Source organism: Sebastes fasciatus, chromosome 17 (genome assembly GCF_043250625.1).
Source record: "Sebastes fasciatus isolate fSebFas1 chromosome 17, fSebFas1.pri, whole genome shotgun sequence".
Lineage (NCBI taxonomy): Eukaryota > Metazoa > Chordata > Actinopteri > Perciformes > Sebastidae > Sebastes > Sebastes fasciatus.
This window is the reverse complement of record NC_133811.1, coordinates 26,479,926-26,506,858: the sequence shown is the minus strand read 5'-3', so window position 1 is coordinate 26,506,858 and position 26,933 is coordinate 26,479,926. Positions and strand designations below refer to the sequence as shown.

General features: G+C 40.2%; 1 protein-coding gene across 3 annotated transcripts in view; it reads right to left on the bottom strand.

Moving 5' to 3' along the window:
- The window catches only part of atp9b (ATPase phospholipid transporting 9B), a 51,972-nt gene extending 27,983 nt beyond the window's left edge, over positions 1-23,989 (bottom strand). For 2 of the 3 annotated variants that reach the window (XM_074612933.1, XM_074612934.1), the window contains exons 1-11: positions 23,852-23,989; positions 17,204-17,377; positions 14,143-14,293; positions 12,987-13,100; positions 12,053-12,161; positions 11,306-11,364; positions 9,922-9,973; positions 7,729-7,823; positions 4,314-4,394; positions 2,705-2,780; positions 1,141-1,217 (exon numbers count right to left, since the gene is read on the bottom strand). In XM_074612933.1, the coding sequence (XP_074469034.1) occupies positions 1,141-1,217; positions 2,705-2,780; positions 4,314-4,394; positions 7,729-7,823; positions 9,922-9,973; positions 11,306-11,364; positions 12,053-12,161; positions 12,987-13,100; positions 14,143-14,293; positions 17,204-17,377; positions 23,852-23,931 (1,068 nt within the window). In that variant the 5' untranslated portion in view covers positions 23,932-23,989. Of the gene's footprint in view, positions 1-1,140; positions 1,218-2,704; positions 2,781-4,313; positions 4,395-7,728; positions 7,824-9,921; positions 9,974-11,305; positions 11,365-12,052; positions 12,162-12,986; positions 13,101-14,142; positions 14,294-17,203; positions 17,378-23,337; positions 23,409-23,851 lie in introns of all 3 variants that reach the window. The other variant, XM_074612935.1, reaches the window with a different exon arrangement.
- Positions 23,990-26,933: the final 2,944 nt, after the last annotated feature.

Below are 26,933 nucleotides of genomic sequence, written 5' to 3'. Positions count from 1 at the left end.
GAGGTGTTTCACTCTCTGCAGCTTTTACACAACATTTGTAACATGTTTATGTTGGCATCACGTAACAAGCTTTAATATTTTTTTTTTTCTTTGGGAGATGCATGAAAAATATTTTAATTTGAAAAATAATCAAAAATAAAAAAACAAGATATCCTTACAAAAATTCTTGATTTCCCCCCCCTAAAATCAGTCCAAATGTGTGCAGAAAGAAAAAATACACTCAGAAGTGCATTTTACTGTTGTCCGTGATGGTAATCAATTCGGTAATCAATTAATTTGACATTCGGTAATCAAAAAATGAATAAAAAAAAATGACCTAGTATCAATCAGCTTGTAAACTGTGACGATTTGCTGTTTTTCCTTATGTGTGATGGCTGTTAGGCCATTATAGGTAAAAAAAATATATATATATATATTATGGAGGGGGCTTATATTCCAAGAAAAAATTAAGAATTTCCAAGATTAAAATTGTAAATGTACGAGAAAAAAACGTAGATATTTTCTGAGGTTAAAGTGGCAGATTTCTGAGAAAAAAACACAAATTTGCGAGATTATAAAGTCTTAAATTTACGAGAAAAATAAAATAAAAAATAGAGCACCGCAAAACCGTGGTAATTAAGAAATTCGTTTTTTGTTGTTAAGGAACATAGCTGTATGTATCTTTCAGGACTTGTACCTCGCTCAGAGGCCCTCCTTATCATTATAACACAAATTTAGGAGCAACCAAATTCAGACTGTGCCTGGCGGTTCCACGTGTTACAATCCTATTTTTTCTCGTAAATTTGTCACTTTAATCTCAGAGAGATTTTCTCTGAATATTACCCCGCCTCCCCCAGCTCCGTCATCATTATTTTTTTTTACCTACAATGGCCCTAATGCGCCGTCGTACTTATGTGATAGTAAACAGAATATCTTTGGGTTTTGGATTGTTGGGCTTTAGTAAATTGTTGCGGGCTTTTTCTGCAATTTTCTGACATTTTATACACCAAACTATTAATCTCCCTACTAATGACATCATTTGTTATTAAAAAAATATATACATATATCTTAACATTTAAAGCATCTGTGACCAAAAATCAAACAAAATCACAAAAACTTGCAGTCTTCCCTGCATAAATACAAAAACTCAAAAGTATTCACCTTGTTCTTGGCAGAGGATGTGTTCAGTACGCTTCTGGTCTCTTTGCCTGTGTAGATCACCACCCCTATCACCGTGCCTGCCAAGGAGAGAGACAAGGAAAGTAATGCTGCTCATTAACTGCACCCCCACCCCCACCATCTCCCTCTCACACACACACACACACACACAAACATACATGCACACACTCGTCTTGGTCAAGCAAGATGAAGTGCATGAGAGGAAACACAATAAGGCCGAGCTGAGGCAGTTTTGTCTCGTTGCCACTCAAGCCAACAGACAGGAGTTTAATACGCTCAGACTCTCAGGGCCTTCAGCCACCCTATGGAAGCTCATAAAACCTGATCAATACACTGCCATCTTTATTTGCCAATTCATTACGCTGGCCTTATTACAGGGGATTAATGAGTCATTAATATTAAATGAGCTTAATGGGAGAGCAAAGGCAATAATAAACCTGAAATCCCCAAACTATAAAAAATGGTAAGAAAGTTACAAAGAAAAGGGGGGGAAAGTGAAGAGCAGAGAAAGAGGAGAGAGAGCAGCGGTTACAGGAGAAAGTGAGGAGAAAAGGTGATGAATTGCTCTCGTTGACTTCTCACTTCAGAAATATTGAGCGATGTGACAAATGGTTTTGTGGCTCAGCATGCAGAGGGGCTTCAATTTGAATATGCGAACAACTAATTCTCTTGTCACAGCTGGACTGGGGCCTGTAAGAGAGTGTTCAAGTGCCCAGAATGCCACTGTAGAGGCGATGAAGTGTCTGTCAAGGGGAGGCTTGTGAGGGACAATGACATTCCCGAGCAGAGATGATGTAAGGGGTCGAAGTCAGGCTTTTTTGTGTGAGCGAGTGTGTGTGTGTGTGTTTGTTCTTCTGGTCAAGGTCAGGCCAGAGGGGAGAGCAACACCGCAAATCAATGGTGCGGCCATCGCTGGGAGCGTCACAAACACTCTCAACTGACACAGGCGTTTCTGTGGGGAATCGCTAAGTTGGAGCGAGGGACGATTACCTCAACTGTGGGTATTCTCAGAGTTCTTCAGACAAGCACACAGAGCAGTATCAAATCAAACGCTGTCAAGGCTTATAATGCTGTAAATCTCTGTGTGAGCAGAATCCCTTAAATCATAACGTACGATGATGAGCGGGGATTGGAACTGGTTTTGTTTCCCGGTTTTTCAGCCATCAACTACATTTATGTGAATATATACTAATACTATAATATAAACTAGGGCTGTCCATCGGTTAAAGTAGTTCCAAAATTTCTCTGATTTCAGCTTCTTAAATGTGAATATTTTCTGGTTTCTTTCCTCCTCTATGACAGTAAACTGAATATCTTTGACTTGTGGACAAAACAAAACATTTGAGGACGCAATCTTGGGCTTTCACCCAAGTACATAAAATGTAGATAGAACACCACATAAATTCATAAATACAGTCAGCCGCTCCACAGTGTTACAGTTATTGGGATCCGACAACACACTGCGGCTGCGAGACATCATCATGAAAAATCTTACACCTCATTTCAAGATGAAACGAACTTGAAATAAAAGTTGCCGCTCGCTTACCAGATGCGACGACTGTGCTGGCCCAGAGAGTGTTCTCAATACTCAGACTCTCGTTGATCTGTGGATCTGTGTCTTCCTACAGGAGAAGTAATACAAAAAGGAAAGATATTACTTTGCAATTTATGAGACATAATAGAGCATGAGGACGACCATCATATACTTCAATCATAATGTTCTAAACCCTTATTCACTTTCAAAATTTAATTTAATTAATTAATTCATGAATTAATTCATATTTATTTATGATTTATGACTAGAACAATTTGACACAGTGCTGAGCTGCATCTCAAATTAATCTCCAGGTTCTCAGCTTTCAGATGATGTACCCCACTTCTATGTGACATCTACCGTTGACCTGCTATCTCCCTCTAAAGACCCCCTGTACTCCCCTAAAAAAAAAGACAAAAACGGATCTATTGTGGGTCTCAGAGGGTTAAAGGATTTATTTTGCAATTTTAATCTCTCTTTTGGGCAAAACAAAATTCCCCTGAAAACACAATTTGCAGCTGTATAGAATTGAGGAAAAGGAGCTCAGTTGAGAGCGCACACGCACACAGCCTGACCGGAATGGCCCGGCTCTGCTGTGCCATTAATTTTCACAAGCACCTGACACAGTTGTGCAGACTGTAGCAATACAGTGGTCCCTTTATCAATACTTTCACTAGATTTGGCATGGCGATAGAGGCTCCTTTTAAAAACAGTAGAGAGAGTGCACGTAGATGAGATTTCAGTGATAAATAAGCCCCCGGAGAGCCTCTTGTTTCACCCCCCCCCCCCCCCCCCCCCCGTTTTACCCCCTCTCTCTTAAATAAAGACCAAAGCTGAAAATGGCTGGAGTCAGGAGTGCAGAGTCAAGGCTCCAGTTTCGGCTCAAATTGCCTGCCTGATATGATAATTATGATACCTAAGCACCCACATCCTGTCAATCCACTCAAACATGGGAAGAGGTGCATGAAAAATAAATGGCAGTTTGCGGAGTGCTTGACCGCTCTGACATTGGCATCACGCTCCGGTGTTCATAACTGCAGAGGGTCTCAATAAAAGACCACAGAACAGAAACAAAGCCACCATATCCGTCTCAGGGGGAAAAAAGAAACCCTCATAAATAGGTAAGTTCATTTGCTGCGGATCTGTGGGAACCCATTTTTTTTCTTCCCATCCTGCTCGGACTAAAAGCACACGCTATGCAAAGGAAGGCCGCGGAGGATGAATGAGCGGAGGAAGTGCTCGCTCACTAAGCCTGGTGTGTGGCCAAGAGTGAAGACGGGCCACAAAGCCTCCCTTTGTACTGGAGCTCTCCTCTCTGTGGGGGCTGCGCTAATCTGCTATTAATAAAAAAAAAAAAAAAAAGAAGAAGAAGAAAAAAAAAAATCACTGAGCAACAAGCAAGACGGGATGGATGGAGAGCTGGAGCTGCAAGAACCTGCCTGTGATGTAAGAGGTACGCCTGCCGGAGATAACAACAGGCCCGGATGGACACACAAGCTGCTCATTGTCGCCGCTTGTCAACACACTGCGGTGATACACATCTTCTGTGTCAATCCAGTTTCTATAGGACAAACTCTGCATGCGTTTAACAGGTTATAAAAATGTCAACGAGCTACTGTACCCTTGTGAAGTTCCCCTCGAAGCTGTGGATGTCCAGCTGAGGCTTCTGGGCGTAGACGTAGGCGCTGATGGAGAAGAGATCCTGGGACAAAGAGAGGTGACAGAGAGGGAGGCCATGAAGGATTCAGTATTAATAAACTAATATAGAACTTATTTAATGAATTAACACAGGTTTTTGTGCTTGTAAGGAAAAACATTTTGACTTGGTACTGTGTGTGATCTTTGCACCTTTTAGTATGCTTTCATATTTGTAGTTTATACATTAAAGGGATAGTTCGGTGTTTTAAAGTTGGGTTGTATGAGGTTCTTATCCATAGTCAGTGTATTAGCAGTTGCAACCCTTTAAAATCACTTTAGTTGAGTGTCAACTAAACTCCTATAATGACTTGAGCATGAATCAATTCATTTCGGACCTTGGAAATATTAGTTTGATGAAATAATCTTAACTCAAGGTCCGCTTAATAGAGAAACATTCACATCTCATGTCCTTCAGTTGTCAGGGAGAAAATGTAGACTGGAAAAAGATGGTAAGTGGACCTTCGGTTAAGATTTTATTTTTGTCAAAAGATATAAATGTAATGCATTTTCTCATTTCTCAATTCTGGTGCAAAATGGACCTGTACCCTCTTATTTTTATATAAATATTGGATATTATTGGATTCAACCGAACAGAAATTACATAAATATGCAGAAAAAAAAAGAAACAACCACAAAAGACGACACAATAATAAACACTGAAGCATAAGACTTCAATCATGTGTTTCTCTCAGTCCTCCCAACAAGTAAGACTGCAGCCTTTGGCCTGTCAAGCACCTAACACCAGCCTTTTTTCTTTTTTTTTTGCCCCGAGTGGAACAGAATTGATTGTAAATATTAAATTATTCAGGCTGGCAGCCTCTGCAGCGGCCAGGCGGCCCTCAGTCATGCTCAGATAGTGTTCTCCTGGTGAGAACATGGGCAGAGCGGTTAAAGAGGAGCAGGGAAGATTATTTTACTGAACCCCCAATGGAGAGTAGTGTTGCTCCAGCGTTTTACTGAAGAAAGCTCAGAGACTCTTGGTGCATTCAAAGAGATCAATGTAGCTGCTGAACACACTGGACTTCTTTAGTGATTGAGAGCAGACACAGAGGAATGATAACACTCACTGTACTGAATGTACTCTCAAGTTGTTGGTGGTTTTTCTTCGTTAACTTCGGTATTTTTAAACCTTGACCCTGTTCTCCCATGTTTTTGTGTCTAAGTGAATAATGAAGACAACACGCTTTGAAATTGGTCCAGTATTGAGGGAAAACGCTGCAGAAGGAACCTGCTAAACAGGCTGTAATGTAATCGCTCGGGGCAACACCTCACCGTCAATGTACGTCCACTAAAAGTGCTGGTTTTAGCCACTGACAGGCTCAGATGTGATCATAAGTGTCTGACAACATTATAGAAAGGACACTACAGAGAAATAAAACATTTTTCTCGCTCAAGGAGAAGTCTCACTTTGAAATCTCGTGAGAGGCGACTTGTTCCAAGAAGAAAACGTAAAGGAGAGTTGAAGAGAGGAGTGCCGGTGTTGTCAGAGTTTGTTGTGTTGGAGTACAGAAAGCGTAGCTTAGCGTTATATAAAAGATTTTCAATGTCATGGCTGAATATTTATTAGCCGATTTCGACGATGTGGAAGCGATGCGAGATTTCGGAACGAGACTTCTCCTTGAGCGAGACTTGGTAGGACACAAAAACAAACAGACCGGATCGAGCGAAATGTAAGAAAAAGGTTTTATTTCTCTGTAGGGTACTTTCCATAATGTTGTCAGACGTACATTGACGGTGAGGAGTTGCCCCGAGCGATTGCACTGCAGCTCGTGTAGCAGCTGGTGGCTGCAGCGTTCTCCCTACTGGACCAATTTCAAAAAATAATTGTCCCCATTCGACACAAAAACATGGGAACACAGGGACCAGGTTGAAAAATACCGAAGTTACCCTTTAGAAATACACTAGAAGGAAACTCTGAGAGCGCAGACATCCGCCAAGGCCGTTTCCATAAGTGAATAAATGATAATGTGTGTAGCCGCCCTGTGATTTGGATCCACTGTCCCCAATGTAATGCGTTCTTCCTTGGCCTATGCTACACCCTTCCACCAAGTTTCATGAAAATCTGGCTGGTAGATTTTCCTTAAGAAACACACAAACCAACAAACCTCCTCAGCGGAGGGCAATTCAATTCAATTTATTTTTGTATAGCATCAAATCACAACAGAAGTTATCTCAAGACGCTTTATATATAGAGCAGGTCTTAGACAGTACACCATAGTTTAGAGACCCAACAAGATCCACCAAGCGCTGTGGCCAGGAAAAACTCCCCGATTACTGTGAAGAAACCTGGAGCAGAACCGGGCGCAGGGCGGGCAGCCATCTGCCGAGACCGGCTGGGGGGGGGGGCGGACGGACAGACAGACAGACAGACAGACAGACAGACAGACGGAAGCAGCCACAATAATAGCCTAGCAGCTGTAATAGCTAATACAAGTAGGACTGATAAAACAAAACCAATAGTAGTGGATGGAAAGAGTGATAGTACAAACTATCGGAATTGATATCATTGGGTCGTCCTCAGACGGGCTTTCAAGCGGAGCTTCCAGCTGTCTCAGTCCACCATACATCTGGCTAGCTCACCAGCACTGTCCAGCATCTCTCCTCAGTACGTCCATGTGTGTTGGTGTGGGACGTCCCTGTGATCGATGCCCGTGCGTTGGTTCCCGCAGCATCAGCATGCTTGCTGGGAGGTAATGATATCATTTACTTATCTTAATAACCACCTAGTTTTATGGAAATGTCAAAGTACTATCACTATCCAGTACATACAGCATGACCTGATCCATTAGTATTCAGGAACAGCAGACTAATCATTTTTACCATTAAAGAAATGAAGCATCCATTTCTGCCTGAGAACAATCACACAATCAGCATCAAACTGATCCGTCTCGACTCCTCCAGACAGTTTGAGAGACTTTATTAAATACTCAGAATCAATCCTCCCAATCTGAGGAATACCATGGTAACAAGGTTGAATAGAGGCTAAAGTGAAGACAACTCTTGCTATCTTCAGGTCTCTTGAAACCCAATACGGATGCCACGGCTCAATCATCAAATGACTCGCTGAAACTTTAATTCTCTGATCACACTAAGTGGCAACAAAAAAACACCATCAACTCAACTTAAATCTTAAGTGTTGAGTATCGCCTCCGGTTAAAAGGAAGCTGCTGTCAGGTCCAGACTGCTCCTGCTGTCTGTCATCAGTGATTAGGTTTCCATCACAGCCGCACAGCTTCATTTGATGAGCAATGCTTTTAGTGATAACGGAACACTCAGTCAGTCATTCACCATCGGTTTGTCTGTTACCAGAGATTCACTAGATCGTAATGCATCCATACCCCCACTGCAGGTAGTCGCTGTGTGCAGCCGACGGCGACCTTCAGTTTCCAGTCCGTTTCTCCGTCCAGCTGGTCAGTTCTGATGAAACATGAACCTGAAAAAAAGGAGAGAAATGCTATCAAGACTGTTGCGTCTGTTACATGGTCTGCGACAACTTCGCTGCATTCACACCAAATCAGGCGTTGCAGCGAAAAACGCCAGTCCTCCCATTAATCTGATTGTGGGTAGTGCGTTTAGGTTACGGCAGTGGGGACGCAGGGGATACTGGTGTGTTGTTGAAGAGGTTAAATATTGCACATTACGCTTAATGTCCCACACCTTTGTGAGACATAGTATATTAAAAAAATGAAAACACAATTATCTTGTAAAGAAATGCTGTAATAAACTAGCATATGTCAATCGCCAACAGCACAGCATATTATAGCTTGTAGCACAACCCAGAGCATCTGTGGCTGCTGTGGACACCGCAAGGTCCGATAAACGTTGAACAGTCGTGACCTGTATTGATCGGAGGTAATATTACATATGAAACTGATGGATGAGAGCAACTATTTGACAGAGAGGGTAAAGGGCAGCTATAAACCATCCCTGGAGGGTTAACCATGGTGGACTACATTAACACAAGGAGGATGATTCATGCTTTCCTTCTGCTGCAGTGGCACTTCAGCTCGAGTATGTGAAAATACATGAGGCTGTACTGTATGTGTGAAAGATAAAGATGTGTTTATGTGTGTGTGTTTGTGTTAGAGGCATAAAGACATCAACAACTCCCTGCCAAGCATATTGGCACATCAGAGATTGATGGGAATGATGTCCTCAGAACATTTCCTGCCGATGCCCCTTAGAAAAGAGCATATCTGACGCAGCTCATTGATTAATTGGAATTTGCATCATCAGTCACTAGAAGGATGTGACATAAATCATATGAATCACAGGCCGACTTAGAGATGATGTCAAAGGACTGGACGTGTGGGGAAAAGTCACATTTCTCACCCAAATGATCTTGACACAGTTCGTTAAAGTGCCACGGGGCACAGAAAGTTCAACAGTAGGGCATTCGGTCTGTTTATGGTATTTCATTTTTTCATTACTATTTCATTTATTGCAATGATTATTAATGGTCCCTTCATTTTAAAGGGATAGTTTGTTTGTTTTGAAGTGGGGTTGTATGAGGTACTTATCCATAGTCAGTGTATTAGCTACAGTAGATGACGGTCGGCACGCCGCCAGTTTGAAGAAGCAGACGGGAGTTGTAATGGACGGGGGCAGCAGCTAAACATTTTATAGACAACTAAAAAAATCTGTTTGTGTTGTAGTGTGACTTTTGTGTTTTAAAGGGTTTGTTCGGATTCACAATAACACAAACAAACTAATGCCTGGTTTCCACACTACACGACTTCAGCCCTGATTTTCCGCTTCCCGACAAAAGCCCCAGATCAGAGGCAAATCGGCGTTGGCTCGTCGGCGCTCGAGCGTCATGTGTGAACTGCTCAAAGATGCAAGCCGAGACGCGAGCCGAGATGTGAGCCAAAGCTCGCAGACACATTCCAGATATCTAGCATGCTAAATATCTGGACCTGTCGGGGACTCCGGCACCTAGAGGAAATAAATAGTAAAAAAAAAGAAAGAGTGTGGAAACCAGTGGAAGCAACATCTGCAATGTGTCTCGTGTATGGTGTCACGTCATTTACCGTGTAATTCTCGCATGTTTTTTTTGTGACAAAACGTAGTTGGGAGACCTCATCGGGGATTCCTCCTGGTGAAAGATCATGTAGTGTGTGACCCCCCCCCCGTCGCCGGTCAGTCACGTAGCGTGACGACCACAAACACTTAAAGACTCCCAATTACAAGACCGCACGTTGTGTAGTGTAAACAGTACAACGATCTGAGGACTTTGAAAGTCGTGAACTTAGCTTAACCGATCGAGGCAGCGTTACACCAGCAACTTTCATATTCTGTTCGGTAAAATGACTGTTTTTGTCAATGGAGTCTGGTGGCTTTTAAGAGAAGCTGGTGCTCCTGCCTGCTCTCTGTCATCCTCTGTAGGTAATACACTGACTATGGATAAGTACCTCATACAACACCACTTCACTTTATTAATCCAGGAGGAGTTTTGCTGATCATGATTAACGTCTTTTCAGCACTGTCCTGCTTCACATTGATAAAGTTACACCAACACTTTGCCTGCTCACCATTTTTCTCCGATGTTCTCAGGAATATCATGTCTGCAGGAATCCTTTGGTTCTACATAAAGAAAGAAGACAAAACAACAAGAGTGCAAATGGCGGTGTGTTACTGAGCACTGTGGCAAAAGCCCTTTGAATCTTCCTGAATAATTAAACAAGGTCAATACCTTGACCAGAGGGTGAAGGAGAAACCGCTTTTTTTTTTTTTTAAGTCTGTCTAACACACAGTAATGGAAATTTAACTTTCTAGCAGCAGCTACATTTCATGAGCTGAAACCGAAGATCACATGATGCTTAACAGGTGAGTGGGAGTTTTATAGTATCAGAAAGTGCATTATCGGTTTCACAGTAAAGCAAAACTCTGATTAACACTGTGCCTTCAAATCCACTTAAGTTATTCTATCTACTTTAAAGTGGCTGTGAGCTATTCAACATGGGAAGAATTAGGGAAAGAGGCAAATACGGTTTAAAGGGACAGTTCACCCCAAAATCAAAAATATGTAATGTTTTAAAGCCACCCCGCCGGCATGAGACTCGCTTTGGCATTTCCTTCTCTCCTACAGCCTATGGCTCCCTCTCACAGACAGACACACATACGTCACAGACTCCGCGCCCATCCAGACGTGTCTCCTGGGCGAGCGTGTGTGACGTATGCGGCTGGCGTGTTTTGATCTGGAGGGAAGCAGCAAAGAGAGAAGGATCCCGGAGAAAGCGGAAGACACGACTAAAGCAACCAGAACCAGCCCAAAAGCAAATCACTCTGGCTTCCTCGCTTTCCAAGGCAATCCCCTAAGACAAAAAAAGTGCAAAATTGAAAGAAATCACGGGCGCTGTAAACAACTACATCGCAACGCCGGTTAGCGTAGTTGAAAAGCCCGGATTCAAAAGACTCATTAAGACAATTTGATCCAAAATATGAACTGCCTGGTCGCAAATCTATTGCGGAGAAAGCTCCACCGGAGTTATACATTTCAGTGAGAGAAAAGTTGGCCAACCAGCTAACAGAGGTGACCCACTTCTCCACTTCTACCGATCTGAACGTCCAGCTAACAGAGGTGACCCATTTCTCCACTTCTACCGATCTGTGGTCCAGCAGAACGTGTGAGCCATACCTGGCTGAGTATCACTGTACATGACATCGACAACTGGGAGTTGAAGAGTAATTGCTTTCAAACAAGCTTCTTCCCCTTTGATCACACGGGCGAGATAATCGCACAAGGTTTAAAGGATGCTCTCATGTCATCTTGTGATTGGTGAGTCGCTGTTGACTCTATTGTTATCATAAACTTAAACAGGAGGCAAATAAACAGTAACATTTGTGGCAGAAAACTGCCCTTCCTTTTAAAATCAATGCATTCAAAGATATCTACAGAAAACACTAAAGATTTACCTTGTCAACGATGATCAGATCCCCAACTAGTATGTCTGAACTCTTCACTTGAATTTTACCTAAAGACAAAAATGGGGAAGACAGCAGACAGCGATCAAGTAACTTCACATCAAAATTAGACTTTTTAAGATACGCTGTGAATCTTTAAATAGCTATGAAATAAAATGAAGCTATTGATTTCTGGCCCTTGGAAATGACGCTGACTCTTAAAACCACAACCCACTTTATACCATTTCTCTCTCACCTTCTACCAGATTGATTACCTCCAGCATGATAATGTAATACCCCTCTGTTTTCATCTCTGGTCAGAGCCATAGACAAAAACAACGGCACGTAGGGTCACTCTCAATTATATTGCCTCAATATCCGCCACGACCCTTCTTCTGTGCTCACAAGCACACATACAGTAACTGTGTACATGAGCACATGGAGAGTGTGAGAGCTACATGCTCAGCCATGGTCACAGATACCACACGGGGGGATTTCACCACACATTCAACAAAGGGACAGATCTTAGATCATACGGTCTTGAGAAACTGAGAGAAAAAAAAAAAAATCAATGCAATTACAGCGAGAAGAATGACTTCTGTTACAAGTGTAGATCCAGTGGAGTGCCGTCTCTTAATTGCACGGGGGTTGGGAGGGGGAGCTCGACTATACGCTGGAATATCCGTTATCATAATGTCAGCAAACAGTTACTGGCACGAGGAGGAGTGCGGATGGATTTCCCTCAGTCCTCTCACTAACCTCGCACTGTGAGCTTGCTGTAGAGTTGAGAGTTCATCTCTTTGTCCCGTTGGTAGCGTCGCACTTCGTCCACAGCCTCTCGCACCATTGTAACGGCTAACACAAAGCCCTGAGTGACAAAGGAGTACGATCAGATCAAACACACCGTGATCATTTAGAAAGCTTCATTAATACCAGAGTCCATTAACATACAACTAAACTTTTACACACAGGACAGGTTCACACATCTGTTGGAAAAAAAACTACTGAGTCCATTCTCAAATGAGGTCACAACAACACGAAGTGTTTGCCTTTACCTCTTTCTCTAAGAACTTTTAACAGCTTGATCATTAGTACAACACAAAGCCAAAAAATGTAGATTTAATTTAGACGTCTCCATGGGATAAAAAGATGAACGATGATTATGTATTAGGGCTATTGTAGGTGAAAAAAAAATAAAAAAATAATTTAATCTCATAATTCAGATTTTTTTTTCTCAGAATATTAGCTACATCGTCGTAAAGATGACAATTGGCTTTATGTCTGCAACTAACGATTATTTTAATTATTGATAAATCTGAAGATCATTTTTGTGATTGATCTATTCATTGTTCAGCCTATAAAGTGTCAAAAAAATTGTGAAAAAAGCATATCATAATATGTCTGACTCTGAGCCCAGAAGGATGTCTTCAAATGACTTGTTTTGCCTGACCGACTGTCCAAAAATATTCAATTCACAAAGAAATATAAAACAAGAGAAAAGCAGCAAATCCTTACACTTGACTATCTGGAACTAGAAAATACTTTCATTTTAAAAAATCATCAGAATACTTGGCAATCAACTAATGGATTAATAAACTAATCATTTCAGCTCTAACTGGCGTTTGTTGCATGTTGATATTCATTAGAGACCAAAATATGTTTCATTACAGTGTAATAACTGAAGTGTATTTACCAGAGGTGCCCAGTACGTGTACAAATATCCGATTTTCAGCGATGGCACAAACTGGGAACAGGCCACCACCAGAAAGTAGAGATTGAGGAAGAACTTGAACTGCTGGTAGAGAACCTGAGAGGGGAGCAGAGAGGAGAGGAGGATTCAGAGAGGTGAGTGAACACGTCAGCGAGGGGGAGTCGACGACGACGAGGACAGCTGCCAGAGAAGACAAAGAGGATGCAGCGACAACAAAGCAGGCGGGATGGGTTACTGTGCATGTTCCAAGGTGGAATAAGATACATGTTAATGCTGTTAACTTTACATTAACCTAATGGAAACTCTGACACTTCTGTTTCAAATGGCACAATGTCATTTGGTGCAGAATAAACAAACAGCAGACAAAAAGGACTGAAGCACAATAATGAACGAACGAAGAGGGAAAACAGGCCAACTTTCTTAAATCCCATATACCAAAGTGCCACCTGTGACTTACTGAGGGCTCTTTGCTAATGGGCTATCCATCAACAGGGATCCCTTAGTATTCTATTCATCTAAGGTCAAATTTTGAATAATGTTTGCAATAATGAGAGCCTCGCGTCTCGTCACAGATTATCAGAGACAATGGGATCAATGGACGCTGCTCGACAGTTAATGAACCCCCTGACCTTTAGGGAAAAATGCACACTGCTAAACTCAATTTGTGTGTATTTAATAATTCAACGTGGAGGGAGAAAAACACAGCCGTTGTGTTCGCCATCGATGGGAATATCTGCGTCTAACAGACAGTTGACATTTTATGGCCCGGGCCAAAGGCGGTCCTGTTAATCATGGAACCGTTTGGTTTTTAATAAGGAAGTCTGATGGATCTCTAATGTCCCCTACAGTGTAAACCCTTAACTTAATGACAGAGCAGTTAACAATTAGACCCGGTGCACGCTACTCTGCTTTGCATACTGTTAATCTGTGAAAGGATCGACATATTTCAACTGGAAGGATGAATTGCCACTGTGGGGGACTATAAAAGTTAATAACAGTGGGAATATTGACTCAAAAAAAGCCATAACGTCTGAGTGTGGAACAAAGATCAGACCGTGAAGTATGAATTCTGTTACATAAGGAAAGACAGCGAACTTAACACAGGATACAGGTTGTCGTTCTCTTCAGTCCAACTCACCCCAGGCACAAAGGTGAAGATGTTGTACTTCTGGTTTTTGATGCCGTTTTTGGGGTACTTCTCTTCACATTTCTCCGGGCAGCCGAGCCAAACCGTCCTGGCCTTCAGCTCCTTCTTCCTCCGACATATATGGGCGAGGCAGTCGCAGCAACTGAGATGGGGAAGACGTCGATACGATCCAGTGTAAACACATTACACCAACCACATGCTACTAAATGTATAGCGCTGCAACTAACAATTAAACAAAAAGTCCAGAAAATTTGTGAAAAATGCTCCTCATAGTTTCCCCAAAGCCAGGGGACATCGTTAAATTGCTTGTTTTGTACAATAAACAGTCCAAAATGTTGAGTTCACGCCAAGCGTGAGGCACATTTTTCCGGCGCCGCAATTACATATAAAGTCACGAATAGACACAAATTCGCGCCGGGCAACCGGATGAGTTGAAATTTTTCAACAAGCACAAGAAATTCGTGTGAAGCGCAAAACTATTAGCGCTGAGATTCTACTGACGGCACTAACGTTGCTGAATCAGAAACGGTGGAAAAAACTATTGTAGCTGTCTGTGTGCACCCAGAGCTCTACGATAGTACCTCATTAATGTACAGAGACCGGACCCAGCCAATTATAATTTCATAATCATACCCTAGATTTTTGCATTAGTGTTTTTTCAGGTGTTAATTCGATCGTCAAGGCTTCTTTTGACACAATTTGATGAAGTGATCTGAAAAGGTTAGTATCTCTCCAGGAGGGCTTTCCATTGCTGATGCTTTTGAACTCAGACACTTTTCGAGCTGAATATCTGATAGACCTTAAGAACCACACATGCGCAGATAAACATACTGTATGGCAGAATATGATACACATCTGTCCTTGTTGGTTTTAGCTCATGTTGACTCTGTCTAACATGATGTACCATGATGTTATTATTGTGATATTATCAAAGTTCTAAGAAGAGATTAGAGAGATGGATTGCAGATTGACGTTTACTTTTTAAAAAGTATTTGACTTTCCATCAACCTGCTAATGACTACATAGAGGCTTATCTAGCATATCTGATATCAAATGCAAACAGAGGTGTAGCGTGGGGGTAAATTACAATGAGAGCAGCTCGTTGTGAGCATGACCTAAACTGGCACCTGGGGGAGGGAAAGAGGGGAGAGTGGCAGTGTATACCGTCATGCTGAGCGACTTGGCTTTTCCACTTTTTAAGCAAGTTGGCAAAACATAAAACTAAATAAATCAACTTTGGTAAAAAGTCTTGTTTGTGTTGGCCTCGACGTCCTCGGTCTCTGTGCACTCCGAGTCCAGTTTCATAAGAGCGATTATTTGAGCAAATGAATGCTATTCAAATAATATGCCATTTGAACAGTCGGGGCTTATTCAGTGTGAATTATTTGTGTTTTATAATCCCACACTAAGCACACATAAAATTACTGGAAAGCATCAAACTGGTCAGCTGTGAAGAATCCGATTTGTTCATTAGTGGGGGGGATGGGGAGGGGGGATCAATATATGCAGCTTCGACTGGAGACGCACCACTAACAACACAACGGCACGGAAAACTGAATATTCGATGAAATTTCAGTTCAGTAAATGTTTCTTTTTGGGCACTGAAGTGCTGCACAAATATGTGTTTCTAAATGGTACACTTTAATGTTCTGGCATAAACAAACAGTCCTCTCTAAAAGGAGCATCTTTAGAGGGCAAAACCTGTCAAATTAATCATCAGCTGGATAAACCGCAGCGTTCTGTTTGACCTGAAAATCTTTTTGGACTGATGGTGCGCATCGAGGAACTCGACCAAAAAACATGCCCTTATCCTCTCTTTGCACTTCATGCACAACTACCGGTGCGTTTGAAATCCAAACTGATCGTCACAAGCATACTTACTGACATTATACACTACGCGTACATTTACAGAATAACAAAACACTGGCAACTTTCAGAGTGGTTAAAGGTCCAAATGGAAGAACAATAGCTTTGCAGTGCAGCAGAGGAATCTATTAGAATGAAAGCAATATATATATATATATCTGTGTATATATCTGTGTATATATATATGTAGTTCTCTTGGAAAATACCTGACCTCGCAACCATTCTCAGATTATGATTAACATTGATTTTACAATAAAAACTTTAACTAATACCCTTTATGTTTAGAGATCTGTTATAGATAGGATGCAAAATATAAATCGTTTCTGGACAATATTTGTCATTGTTTTGTGTTGTTAATTGATTTCCAGTAATAAATATATACATACATTTGCCCACTCCCATGTTGATAAGGGTATTAAAAACTTGATAAATCTCCCTTTAAGGTACATTTTGAACATATAAAAAATGTGGGATTAATTTGCGATTAATCATGATTAACTATGGACAACCATGCGATTAAACGCAATTAAATATTATATGAATATTAATTAATATTAATATATAAATAAAATGTCCTCACCGTGACATCCCTAAAACCCGTCCAATCATTTCATTCGGGCCAACTGAAATGATTGGACGGACTACCTGCCTTCGTTGTGTTCGTTGTTTACGTCCATAATGATAATTTTGGGGGAGTGGCTTCAGCGAAGGCCTGAAGGGACGGACTGTCAGTGTTCCCGACTTTGCCCGCTTTCTCGCTAGATTTCGTGACCTTTGGAGCTAGTGCTGCTAGCTACTTTCATTGGAAAAGAGTTGACAACACTTGGCTGGGTTTTTCCTGTTGGATAATTTTTTTAATCAAGCGTACTCTTGCTAGTTTCTCAACATTACCAACCCTAACTTTAAAGTTTGTATTCACAACACCCAAGGACACCCAGGCAGTATGTGGTAAAAGGTAAAAACATGTAGCAGAGGCAGAAGCTTTCTTTAGAATATTGAATAGTTTTTGTTTAAACATTGTTTCAGCAACAGAAGTAGGAGTGAAAGGAAGCAAGGGAAAAAAGGTCCAGCCACATGAGACTAGAGTGTGATCTGTGCGTCATGTTTTTGAGTCATTACACACAGATGACTAACATACTGTAAGTCATTATGTTGTAATAAAACCATAAAAAAAGTGTAGAAATACCTGCCACAGAGGACTTTCCATCCTCCTAGGAGGAACCAGCCGAGGCCTCTCTTTCTCCGGTTGGCTCTGGCCCGGGGCAGCGCCTGGTAGTCGCTCTCGTCATTCTCAAAGCCTTCTTCCGACATCATCAGAGGCATCTCGTCCAGGTTAGAGGGCTCATCTTCTAAAGAGTATCTGTGAGGAGGACAGAGTACAGTCAAATATAAAGAAAGTGAACATGGAAATGCGATAGATTGTGTTCAAAAGGACCCACGATTTTGAATGAGGAATGATAACATTTTGCATTAAGGTGCAATTACAGACACTGTTCCAGCCCTGAGGTGAATAAAGATAACACATCCAAAAAGATATGAACTCCATCGTGATGATTTACCATTTAAAATGTACCCAACACACAACCCTGCACTCTACTCATTACGATAAACTCCTCTTTTAATCCACATGGATGCTGAATTATACATCATGTACTGTACAGACAGGCTGTGTGGCCAAACTATGGACATTTAGTAGTCAGCTGACTGTCATGATTTAAGAATGAGAGAATGCTCGACACCAGAATCTAACAAAAGCAAAGATTAAAGCTAGTTAGTCGTACAGTAGTCGGCCTAGTTCCTCCATCACTAAGTATTGTAGCGTACGTCTCCTATTCCCATTATAAAAGACATACTGGAAACACTCTTGAAAAGCAGGTAATGTCTTATTCATGAGGCCCCTCTAAAGAATCAAGACAGTCTGTAGCCTAACAAGAGAAACACTCACAATACGGACTCTATAAGTCACCAGAAACCAAAAAGCGAGCTGCACACGCACAACACACAGAAAGAATGTATACATAACACTGCAAAAAGCATAAAAGCACTTAAAGTGAAGATGAAAATCTTTTGTAATACGCTGTATGCTGTAGAACACAATGAGTATTGAATACCAAAGGGGATATCAGGTTTACTATAAGGAGAGCTACGCTCTTGGTTACTATAAAGTCAAGGCCATTTCCCATTCATGTAGCCTATACTATTCTTTACCTGCTTGAAAAGCACCAACAACAATATTCACACTGTAATATTTCTGCATGCACAACCACACTTCCACTCATGGCAAGCAGGTCTCCATACTGATTTTTTTTTTTTTTTTCCATTTGTTTTCTCGGAGCTTAAAAATGCATTAAAGCAATATATATATATATATATATATATATATATACTGTGTTTCCTGAAGAAAATAAATAGGTTGCTATCGGCTCAATGTCTGAATGATAACTTCAGTTTGGTTTGCAGGACAGATCTTTTGGCTTAAAACAAGCAAGAATACACACAACGTTATGAAATATTGCCAATTTAATGATGATGCAAACCCAAATCTGATGTTAATGGGATGTGAGGGGAGCTGCCTACTTCACTATTGTCACAGTTGATCACAATGACGCAGCCCAATGAGACATTTTAGACACCAAAACATCAACATTCATATCGGATATATTTCAATAGACATTAGAAGACCTTCAAAACCAAAATACTTGCCACGTTATAGCACAGGCTACTAACCGCTGTCATTTCAAGCAACCACTTTTTCAATGAAAAAAACACTCCAATATACAGGAAAACAAATCATAGGCTACTCGGGGGGCATTTTGTTCTAATTATATCACTTCTCCTGATTTTGTAAAGCCTGGTGTGAGAGTCTGAGAAGGTGGTAAATGCAGGTGTTGAGACTTGAGGCTGAATATTTGCTGATTTATGTTTTTGTGTTTTGTGCACACAGGGGTGTGAATGTGAGAAAAGCAAAAGATAAAAATAACACCCCGGTTTTGAAATGTACAAAGACTTCTGTGAGAGCTGATTCACAACACAACAAATGAAGCATAAATGAATTAAACAACAGAGGTGTACAAACTGTACATTGTAGATTTTGCACTGAAGTGAATTAACATTACTGTTGTGTGATTACAGTGTTTCTCACAGGTTAGTTATTTGTGGCAGGGAGCTTTAAAGGGTAACAGATATGTTTCAACCTGGACCCTGTTTTCCCATGTTTTTGTCTCCAACTGACTAATGGGGACAACAATATCTGAAACTGGTCCAGTATTGAGGGAGAGCGCTGTAGACGGCAGCTGCTAATGGGCTTCAGGGCGAGCTGGCACCATCGTTTCCGTCCACTAAAAGTGCTTGTTTTTGCAACTGACAGGCTCAGAGTGTTATTATAACATTACAACAACATTATGGAAAGAGTCTCGCTCAAGGAGAAGTCTCATTCTGAAATCTGGCAAGGTGAAAACGGTGGAATAGTGGAATACATCCGTGGTGGAGTGCCAGCCGATCAGAGTTTGTTGTGTTCGACTATAGAAAGCGCCAATGTCGTGGCTGAATATTTTGCTGATTTCCACAATGTGGATGAGGTATTTGAATTCGATGGTCGTCTGTATTCATTTGAGCCAGAGTATACGGATATTCAGATTTCACAACGAGACTTCTCCTTGAGCGGGACAGACCGGATCAAGGGAAAGGTAAGAAAAAGGTTTCATTCCTCTGTCGGATCCTTTCCATAATGTTGTCAGACACTTATAATAACAATCTGAGCCTGTCAGAGGCAAAAACAAGCACTTTTAGTGGACGTAACATTACATTGACACTGCTCACTTGAAACTTGCAGCTCATTTCGCGACTGCCGGTTACAGCGTTCTCCTTCAATACTGGACCAATTTCAAAAATTGTTGTGCCCATTAGTCACTTGGACACAACAACATGGGAAAATAAAATAATCCATGTTGAAAAATACAAAGTTATCCTTTAACACCCAGCACTTGAAAGCTGACTGCAAAACATCACTTCACATGCAAGCTAAATTGTGATTTTAATTAAATTTTTCATATCATTCAACTGCATGCAAATGCACAATCCTGGGAAAGTTTCAATCAGTATGCACCTTAAACGTCAATTCCAGAGTTCTAAAAGGAAAACATAATAAATACAGAACATGTTTTTGGGTGGATGCAGATCTATTGGGGTAGGCTGCCCAAAAAGAAAACCTAAATTTGGAAAACTTTGGAATTTAAGCAGGCTGAAAGGTCACTCCGCTGTACATGAACGAGTGTCTTGTACCTACAAAAAAACATGTACACGTGAACAAGCAGGAAACTAGCATCAGCGGCGGGATTATGAGCTTAAGATCAACCATCCACACTAGTTCTCACTGATACGGCCCTCCAGAGCTGCTCATCATGCAGAAGCAAAACATGCAGAAGCTGCTGCAGCCTGACTTTCTGTTTCAGCTGAGAGCTCCTGCAACTTTTAGTTAAGAACCAGAGAGATAATGATAGCCGAGTGATTAAGAGGACTTCCAGTCCTAAAACAACTGGTTATCTATCCTCGCACCATGATAGCCAGTGTGGACTTTGAGAAACACCCAGAGTAACGCTCTGTAACACTATTACTCAGGGAGGATTTGTGGATTGCCACTTGTTACTTTTCTTAAATACATTTCAGTATCTCACTACATCATGTGACATAGCCTGAAATATGAAAGTCTTACCCCAGTCAAACCAAACACTAATGACTTTTACAACAAAGCATGCTTTACTTCATCTGTAGTGCTACATACAACCCAGATCCCTGCTGTACAACTAATAATATTCTATCTTGTGGAGTAAAAATTATATATTAATTTAAATAAGTTTGGTTCCTGACCTCTGAATCTCTGTCCCCACCTTGTCGGCAATTCCAACAGTGACATGAATGATGAAGTGAAAAAAAAATGACAATTCAGTCTGAATATCTCACAATATTTATATTGGACCAAACACAGATTATTCTATTTATCAACTGTAATATCTCTGTTGAATTCCAGCATTTTATCCCCCCCAAACAGCAGTTTGGTATATCCAAGTCATAATTTCAACAGTTTATCCTAGATTCAGATTCTTTTTTTAAACAAAGTAAGATTTCCATAACATTCTGTAAAATTGTCAACCAACTTATTGTCAAGTTATTGATTCATCCACTGCTGTCTGAATGAGAGTAGGTCAACATTTTGTTTCAACAATTGTTTTGCAAACATTTGCAGGGAATAAACCTCATTTTACACCTGACTTAACGGCATAAATAAAATCCTTGGGTGGTGAGATGATTTCATTCTAAATTTGGAACATTAAATCCTCTGACTGATTTAGGAAGCTGTCTGTAAAACCTTCCTTTCTATTTCTATGATCCCATATCAATATATCCGTTATAGATTATGCTTTTTAAAAAAATAAAAATACTTGGAATGACTCGAGAATAAAACTGAAGACATGCAGTTCTGACTGTATGGATTCTTCCAGTGGGAGGGTGGGAGCTTGCTGGGAATGAGAGGATCATGTGATTTACTAGTTTCTGACACATGATTACACACACATGATTACACACACATGATTACACACACATGATTACACACACACATGATTACACACACATGATTTTACACACACACACACACACACACACACACACACAAGGAATATTAACACACTCAATGCTAAGCAACTTACGGTGATACATTTCGCTAAACCAAACATATTCCCTGTGATGTTAACAATGAAAACCTGAGTATATATGGTGGTTTAAACCATGAGACAGACAAGAATAGTATGCTCCATAACTAAATCTTGATTCACTGTATCCACCATGAAAATAATGGACCTCACCTAGAGAAACTGACTCAAGGCTAACCCTTACTTCTTCTGGTCTAAAACTAAAAGGTACATGACGTTGAGTCGAGAGTGGGTTAATGTCACCACATAAACCTAAAAATGTCCCATGGCAATCAGAAAGAAAGTGAGCAGCAAGAAGAGAGGAAAATTCTTTCAAACAGATTAGTTTTACTGAGTACTGGGCAGGCCTCAAGACAGGTCAGAGGTTAACTGAAACGTTTGCAAAGAAAATCAAAGACATATACCAGTAAATATGAGAGGAAAGTTTCCATAACAAGTGGAACATCTTAAAAAGACAAGACTAAAGGGATTACACAACCTGCAAATCAACTCTGTCAAATCAGGCTTTGACCTCAGCAACCACTGTGCTTGAGGCAACCACCAACTTTGCTTTACTGTTGTGTGTCTTGTTTACACACCGTTGGGTCTTGCCAACAAGTTACATTAATAGCCATACTAGTGTTTCTTGCTATAGAACTCCCACGTCTGATTACATAATATTTCAACTCTAACTCCAGTGGAAACGTGGGCTGGTTTGTGAAAAACGTTTGAAGCACAAGCATTGTTGCCAACTATTGCTTCTTGTGTGTCGGTGGAAAAGCTTTTTTGTAATGTAGCTTTAACAGCTTCAGGACCACTGCTCTGTAGCTGTAGCTGACCCAGCAGCCTGCAGTCAGGACCTCCACAGCAAGGTCAGACAAGTTCCCCCCCCCCAGGGCCCAATTAACTGTCCCATGAATCTTAATACTGAGAGCAAGAGAAAGGCATACAGAAAGACAGAGGTGTTATGGGTGTCTAAGTTTAAAAGGGACGGTTTGTAACTTCTTACACGTATAAATCACCCGGGTCGGTGTCCCATGCGCGCTCGTGACAAGACTCCAACACAAACTACACGGAAGCACCAAAACCGCAAAGTTATGTCTAGTGAAGCCCGTCTTGCAAAACAGTGTTGGCCGCGGTCGTAGTACGCGGGGAGACATTACTGCCAAGCAGGTGAAATATAGAGTGATATTGTGGTTTTAGCTGACGTGTGTCACCTCACTGTTTTGAGCGATGCTCGTTCATATCTATGTAGAGCGAGCAAGCGTGAGCCCGACGCTGACTTTCGTTGACTTAACGGCCACAAGTGTCGCTGTTAACAAGCATTTCTGATTCTTACAAACAGTCCCTTTAAACATGCTTTATAATGTAAAAGACATGAAAAGACCTTTAATACTGAGAGCAAGAGAAAGGCAATACAGAAAGGCAGAGGTGTTATGTGTGTCTTGTAATCTAACTTTAAATGTGAGGTATACACACATTATCACAACTCAAGAATAACTGCTTATATTCAAAGCCAATTGTGGTATAAATATATATATACACATTTGCAGTGGGCTCCCACTTAGACATATTCACTGTTATGATGTAACATGATGTAAACAACACAACCTACTACTTGGTCTAAAAGTACCTGGTCATGCGACTAGATCACTTCCTGTCCATGCCTGACCCTGAAGGCTTTATGAGCTCATCTCGTCCAGTCTGAAAAGATGAACAAGCTGGTGAATCAGCTACAGTGACATCTTTTATAACATGTGACAAACACAGAGAAGCCATCATGTGACTTTGAATGCCAGGAGGGGATCTGAGCACTGGAGCTGTCAACAGACATCTCGTCACTAACTAAGAGGTTAAAGAGATTGTGGTATAGGACTTATAAAAGGCAGCATAGATAGTAGCTTTATGTGTGATGGTGAGAGCAAACCAAAGCAGCTGTCAGAGAGAATCAGTGAAGGAGCTGTCAGTTAGCGAGGAGCTGTCAGCAGCCGTTAGTTAGCAACAAGCTAACAAGCTAACAGCTCCGACCTAAACACAAACACGAGCCTCGGGAACAAACGAGGCAGCTAAACGGTAATATCTTAGATAACCGGTTGTGTTTTAAGTTCGTAACCGGAGATAACAGCCCCAGCTACCCTCCTCCGTACCTTGAGAGTCTGGCTGAGTTGTAATACGGGATCCTCCTCGAGTTTTTCCGTACCGGGTTCAACGGGATGCTGTCGGACATCTTGGCTGGGCAGTACACATCGTGACGTCACGTAAAAAACCCGTTAATGCTGCTTTCACTTACTGAGCGGAAATGTCGTAATTATAAAAAAAAGAAGTAAGTAAAAGAGCATTAAAGGGCGTATTTTTTTTATTTTATATTCGTTATTCTGTCGCTGTAACATAACGTAGCGCCTACATGAAGGTAATGGATTTATAAAACTAAGCCAGATAAACAAATAAAGTGTCTTCTTACCAAAAAGTGGTCCTGATTGAATGTAACGGTTTTGAGTTTCCGCTTTTCCGAGAGTCACAGAATGCAGCATAAATGATCCTTTGGAAACGACCGTGAGATGCGGTTGAAAGCTCCTCAAAAGCTAATAAGTGAACCTTTGAGTTTACTTTTTTTTTTTCTTTTTTTTTTTTACATATACTTAAATTAAGAATTAGTCTTACTTTGTTTATTTTTCATTTAGTACCAGATAATATTCCAGATACATTTTTAAATTGGCGTTTCTCCCAAAAATAATTTTCAACAGTGAATTCTAGATTAATCTGAAAATCCTTCACTTTTTGAAGATGTGCTCCCCATGATTGAAAAAAAACTGTTTATGCTGCTTTCACTTACTGAGCAGAAATGTCATAACTATAAATACCACCGATAAGAAGAAGTAAATAAAACAGCAAACCTTTCTTCTTTTTCTTTTTCTATTCCTTTTTTTTTGTTGTTTTTTCAAATAGTCTTCATTTCAAATTATCAGCATACAAAGTTTTTTTTTTTTAACAAATTCAAATTTACAAACAACATGGCTCATAGATCATTGCATTAGAGCAGGGCTGTCCAAAGTGGGGCCAGCGGGCCAAAATTGGCCCGCCATCAGGTTTGATTTGGCCCGACAGATGTTAGCAAATTATTTTTTTTTATTAAAAGACCCAACCGACTTTACTGTCTTTTGGAGGCCGTACCAGGCTCGGGTTTATGGTTAGAAGATAGAGGCATCATATGAAACTAGAAAACCTAAGGACTCCATTAGTACCATATCATGTCATATTAGCTTGTCAGGAAGGAGGCTAACACTCTAAAGTTGGGCTAAATGTTGGTGGGGAAAAACTGGCATGGCCATTTGTCAAGGTGTCTCTTGACCTCTGATCTCAAGATATGTGACTGAAAATGGATTCCATGGGTACCCACGAGTCTCCCCTTTACAGACATGCCCACTTTATAATAATCCTATGCAGTTTGGGGGAAAACATGAAGTTCTTTGAATGCAGTATAAATGTGTTATTTTTGCCTATTCTAAAAATGGTGTATTTTAATATTTCTACATACTGGGGTCCCTAAACAGTCTTGGAAATGCATAAATTGCATAAATGACCCCAATTGTATTCAGCAGGTGGATTTTAAGGGGCTTACTATCCAAAAAATATTCAATTAAGGGAACTTGGGATCCTAGCACCATTTTGCATCTTAATAATACAATAAAATAGGTGTTTAATTTTGGCCCGTGGCCCAACATTGAGTTCCAGTTTTGTCCCTCCAAGGGAAAAGTTTGGGCACCCTTGCATTAGAGTAAAAGGACAAGGTGCATACAGAACAAGAACAGATAAAATATGTAAAATTATATATGAAAATAATAATAAATTAAATTAAGGGCTATGGGGCTGTACCTGTAATTCATATTCTTCTATTATACTAAGAAGTTTCAATGCATTTGTGTTTTTCATGACTTTAAGGGATTTTATGTAATAAAGAAACTCAGAATGAAACACATTTCTTTTTCTATTCCTTCTGTCTTTCCATGCACTTTATTGGATTTTTATCTTACATCTCTCAAGTAAAACTAGCTATAGTTTTTATGGAAGTTTTTCCATAAAAAAAAAATAAAAACTTAAAAAAAAATAAAAAATAAAAACTTAAAAAATAAAAACTTCCATATATATATATATATAAAAAACTTCCATATAGTTTCACATAAAATAAAAACTTAAAAACCCCCCCCAAAAAAAACCTTCCATATAGTTTCACTTAAACATAAAAATAAACATATAAAATTAACGATAAGAAGAAATAGCATAAAGGGTGTATTTATTTTATTTTATCTTCGTTATTCTGTCGCTGTAGCATAACGTAGCACTTGAAGGTAATAGATTTATAAAACTAAGACAAATAAACAAATAAAGTGTCTTCTTACCATAAGTGGTCCTGATTGAATGTAACGATCGGGAGTTTCCGCTTTTCCGAGAGTCAAGAATGCAGCATAAATTATCCTTTGAATTTAGAGCAGATGAAGACGGTGAGATGCGGTTGAAAGCTCCTCAAAAGCTAATAAGTGAACCTTTGAGTTGACTTTTTTTTTTTATACATATACTTAAATTTATTTTTAATTTGGTACCAGATAATATTCCAGATAAATTTTTTTAATTGGTGTCTCCCAAAAATAATTTGTAACAGCGATTTCTAGATTAATCTAAAAATCGTTCACTTTTTGATGATGTGCTCCCCATAATTTATGAGGTCGACTGTGAAAATGACTTGTCTCTATTCATCCTCTCACAGTTGGAGATGAACAGCAGGATGTATAGCCGTTTATATCATAAAGTCTCGAGAGAGAGATCTTTTAAAAAAAACAAAAAAAAAACACCAACTTACACAAAACTGAAAACTGATTGCACCATTTTTACTCTAAAGTAGCTTATTATCCCTCTGAGACCCACAATAGACTTGTTTTTGTCTTCTTCAGGGGTGTACAGGGGGTCTTTACTGGAACCTGAAGATTAATTTGAGATGCAGCTCAGCAAATTTTTCTAGTCATAAATCAGAAATAAACGTGAATGAATTAGTTAAAATAAATTGTAAAAGTGTATAAGGGGTTAGAGAGTAATATAATGGAAGTATATGATGGTCATCCCCATGCTTTATTATGTCCCATAAGTTGTTGCAGCAATTTTTGGGGTTGATACCATTTGTTACACAGATTTGGTGCAAAATTTAAAAAAATTTTACCACTCGAGAATTAATAAAAG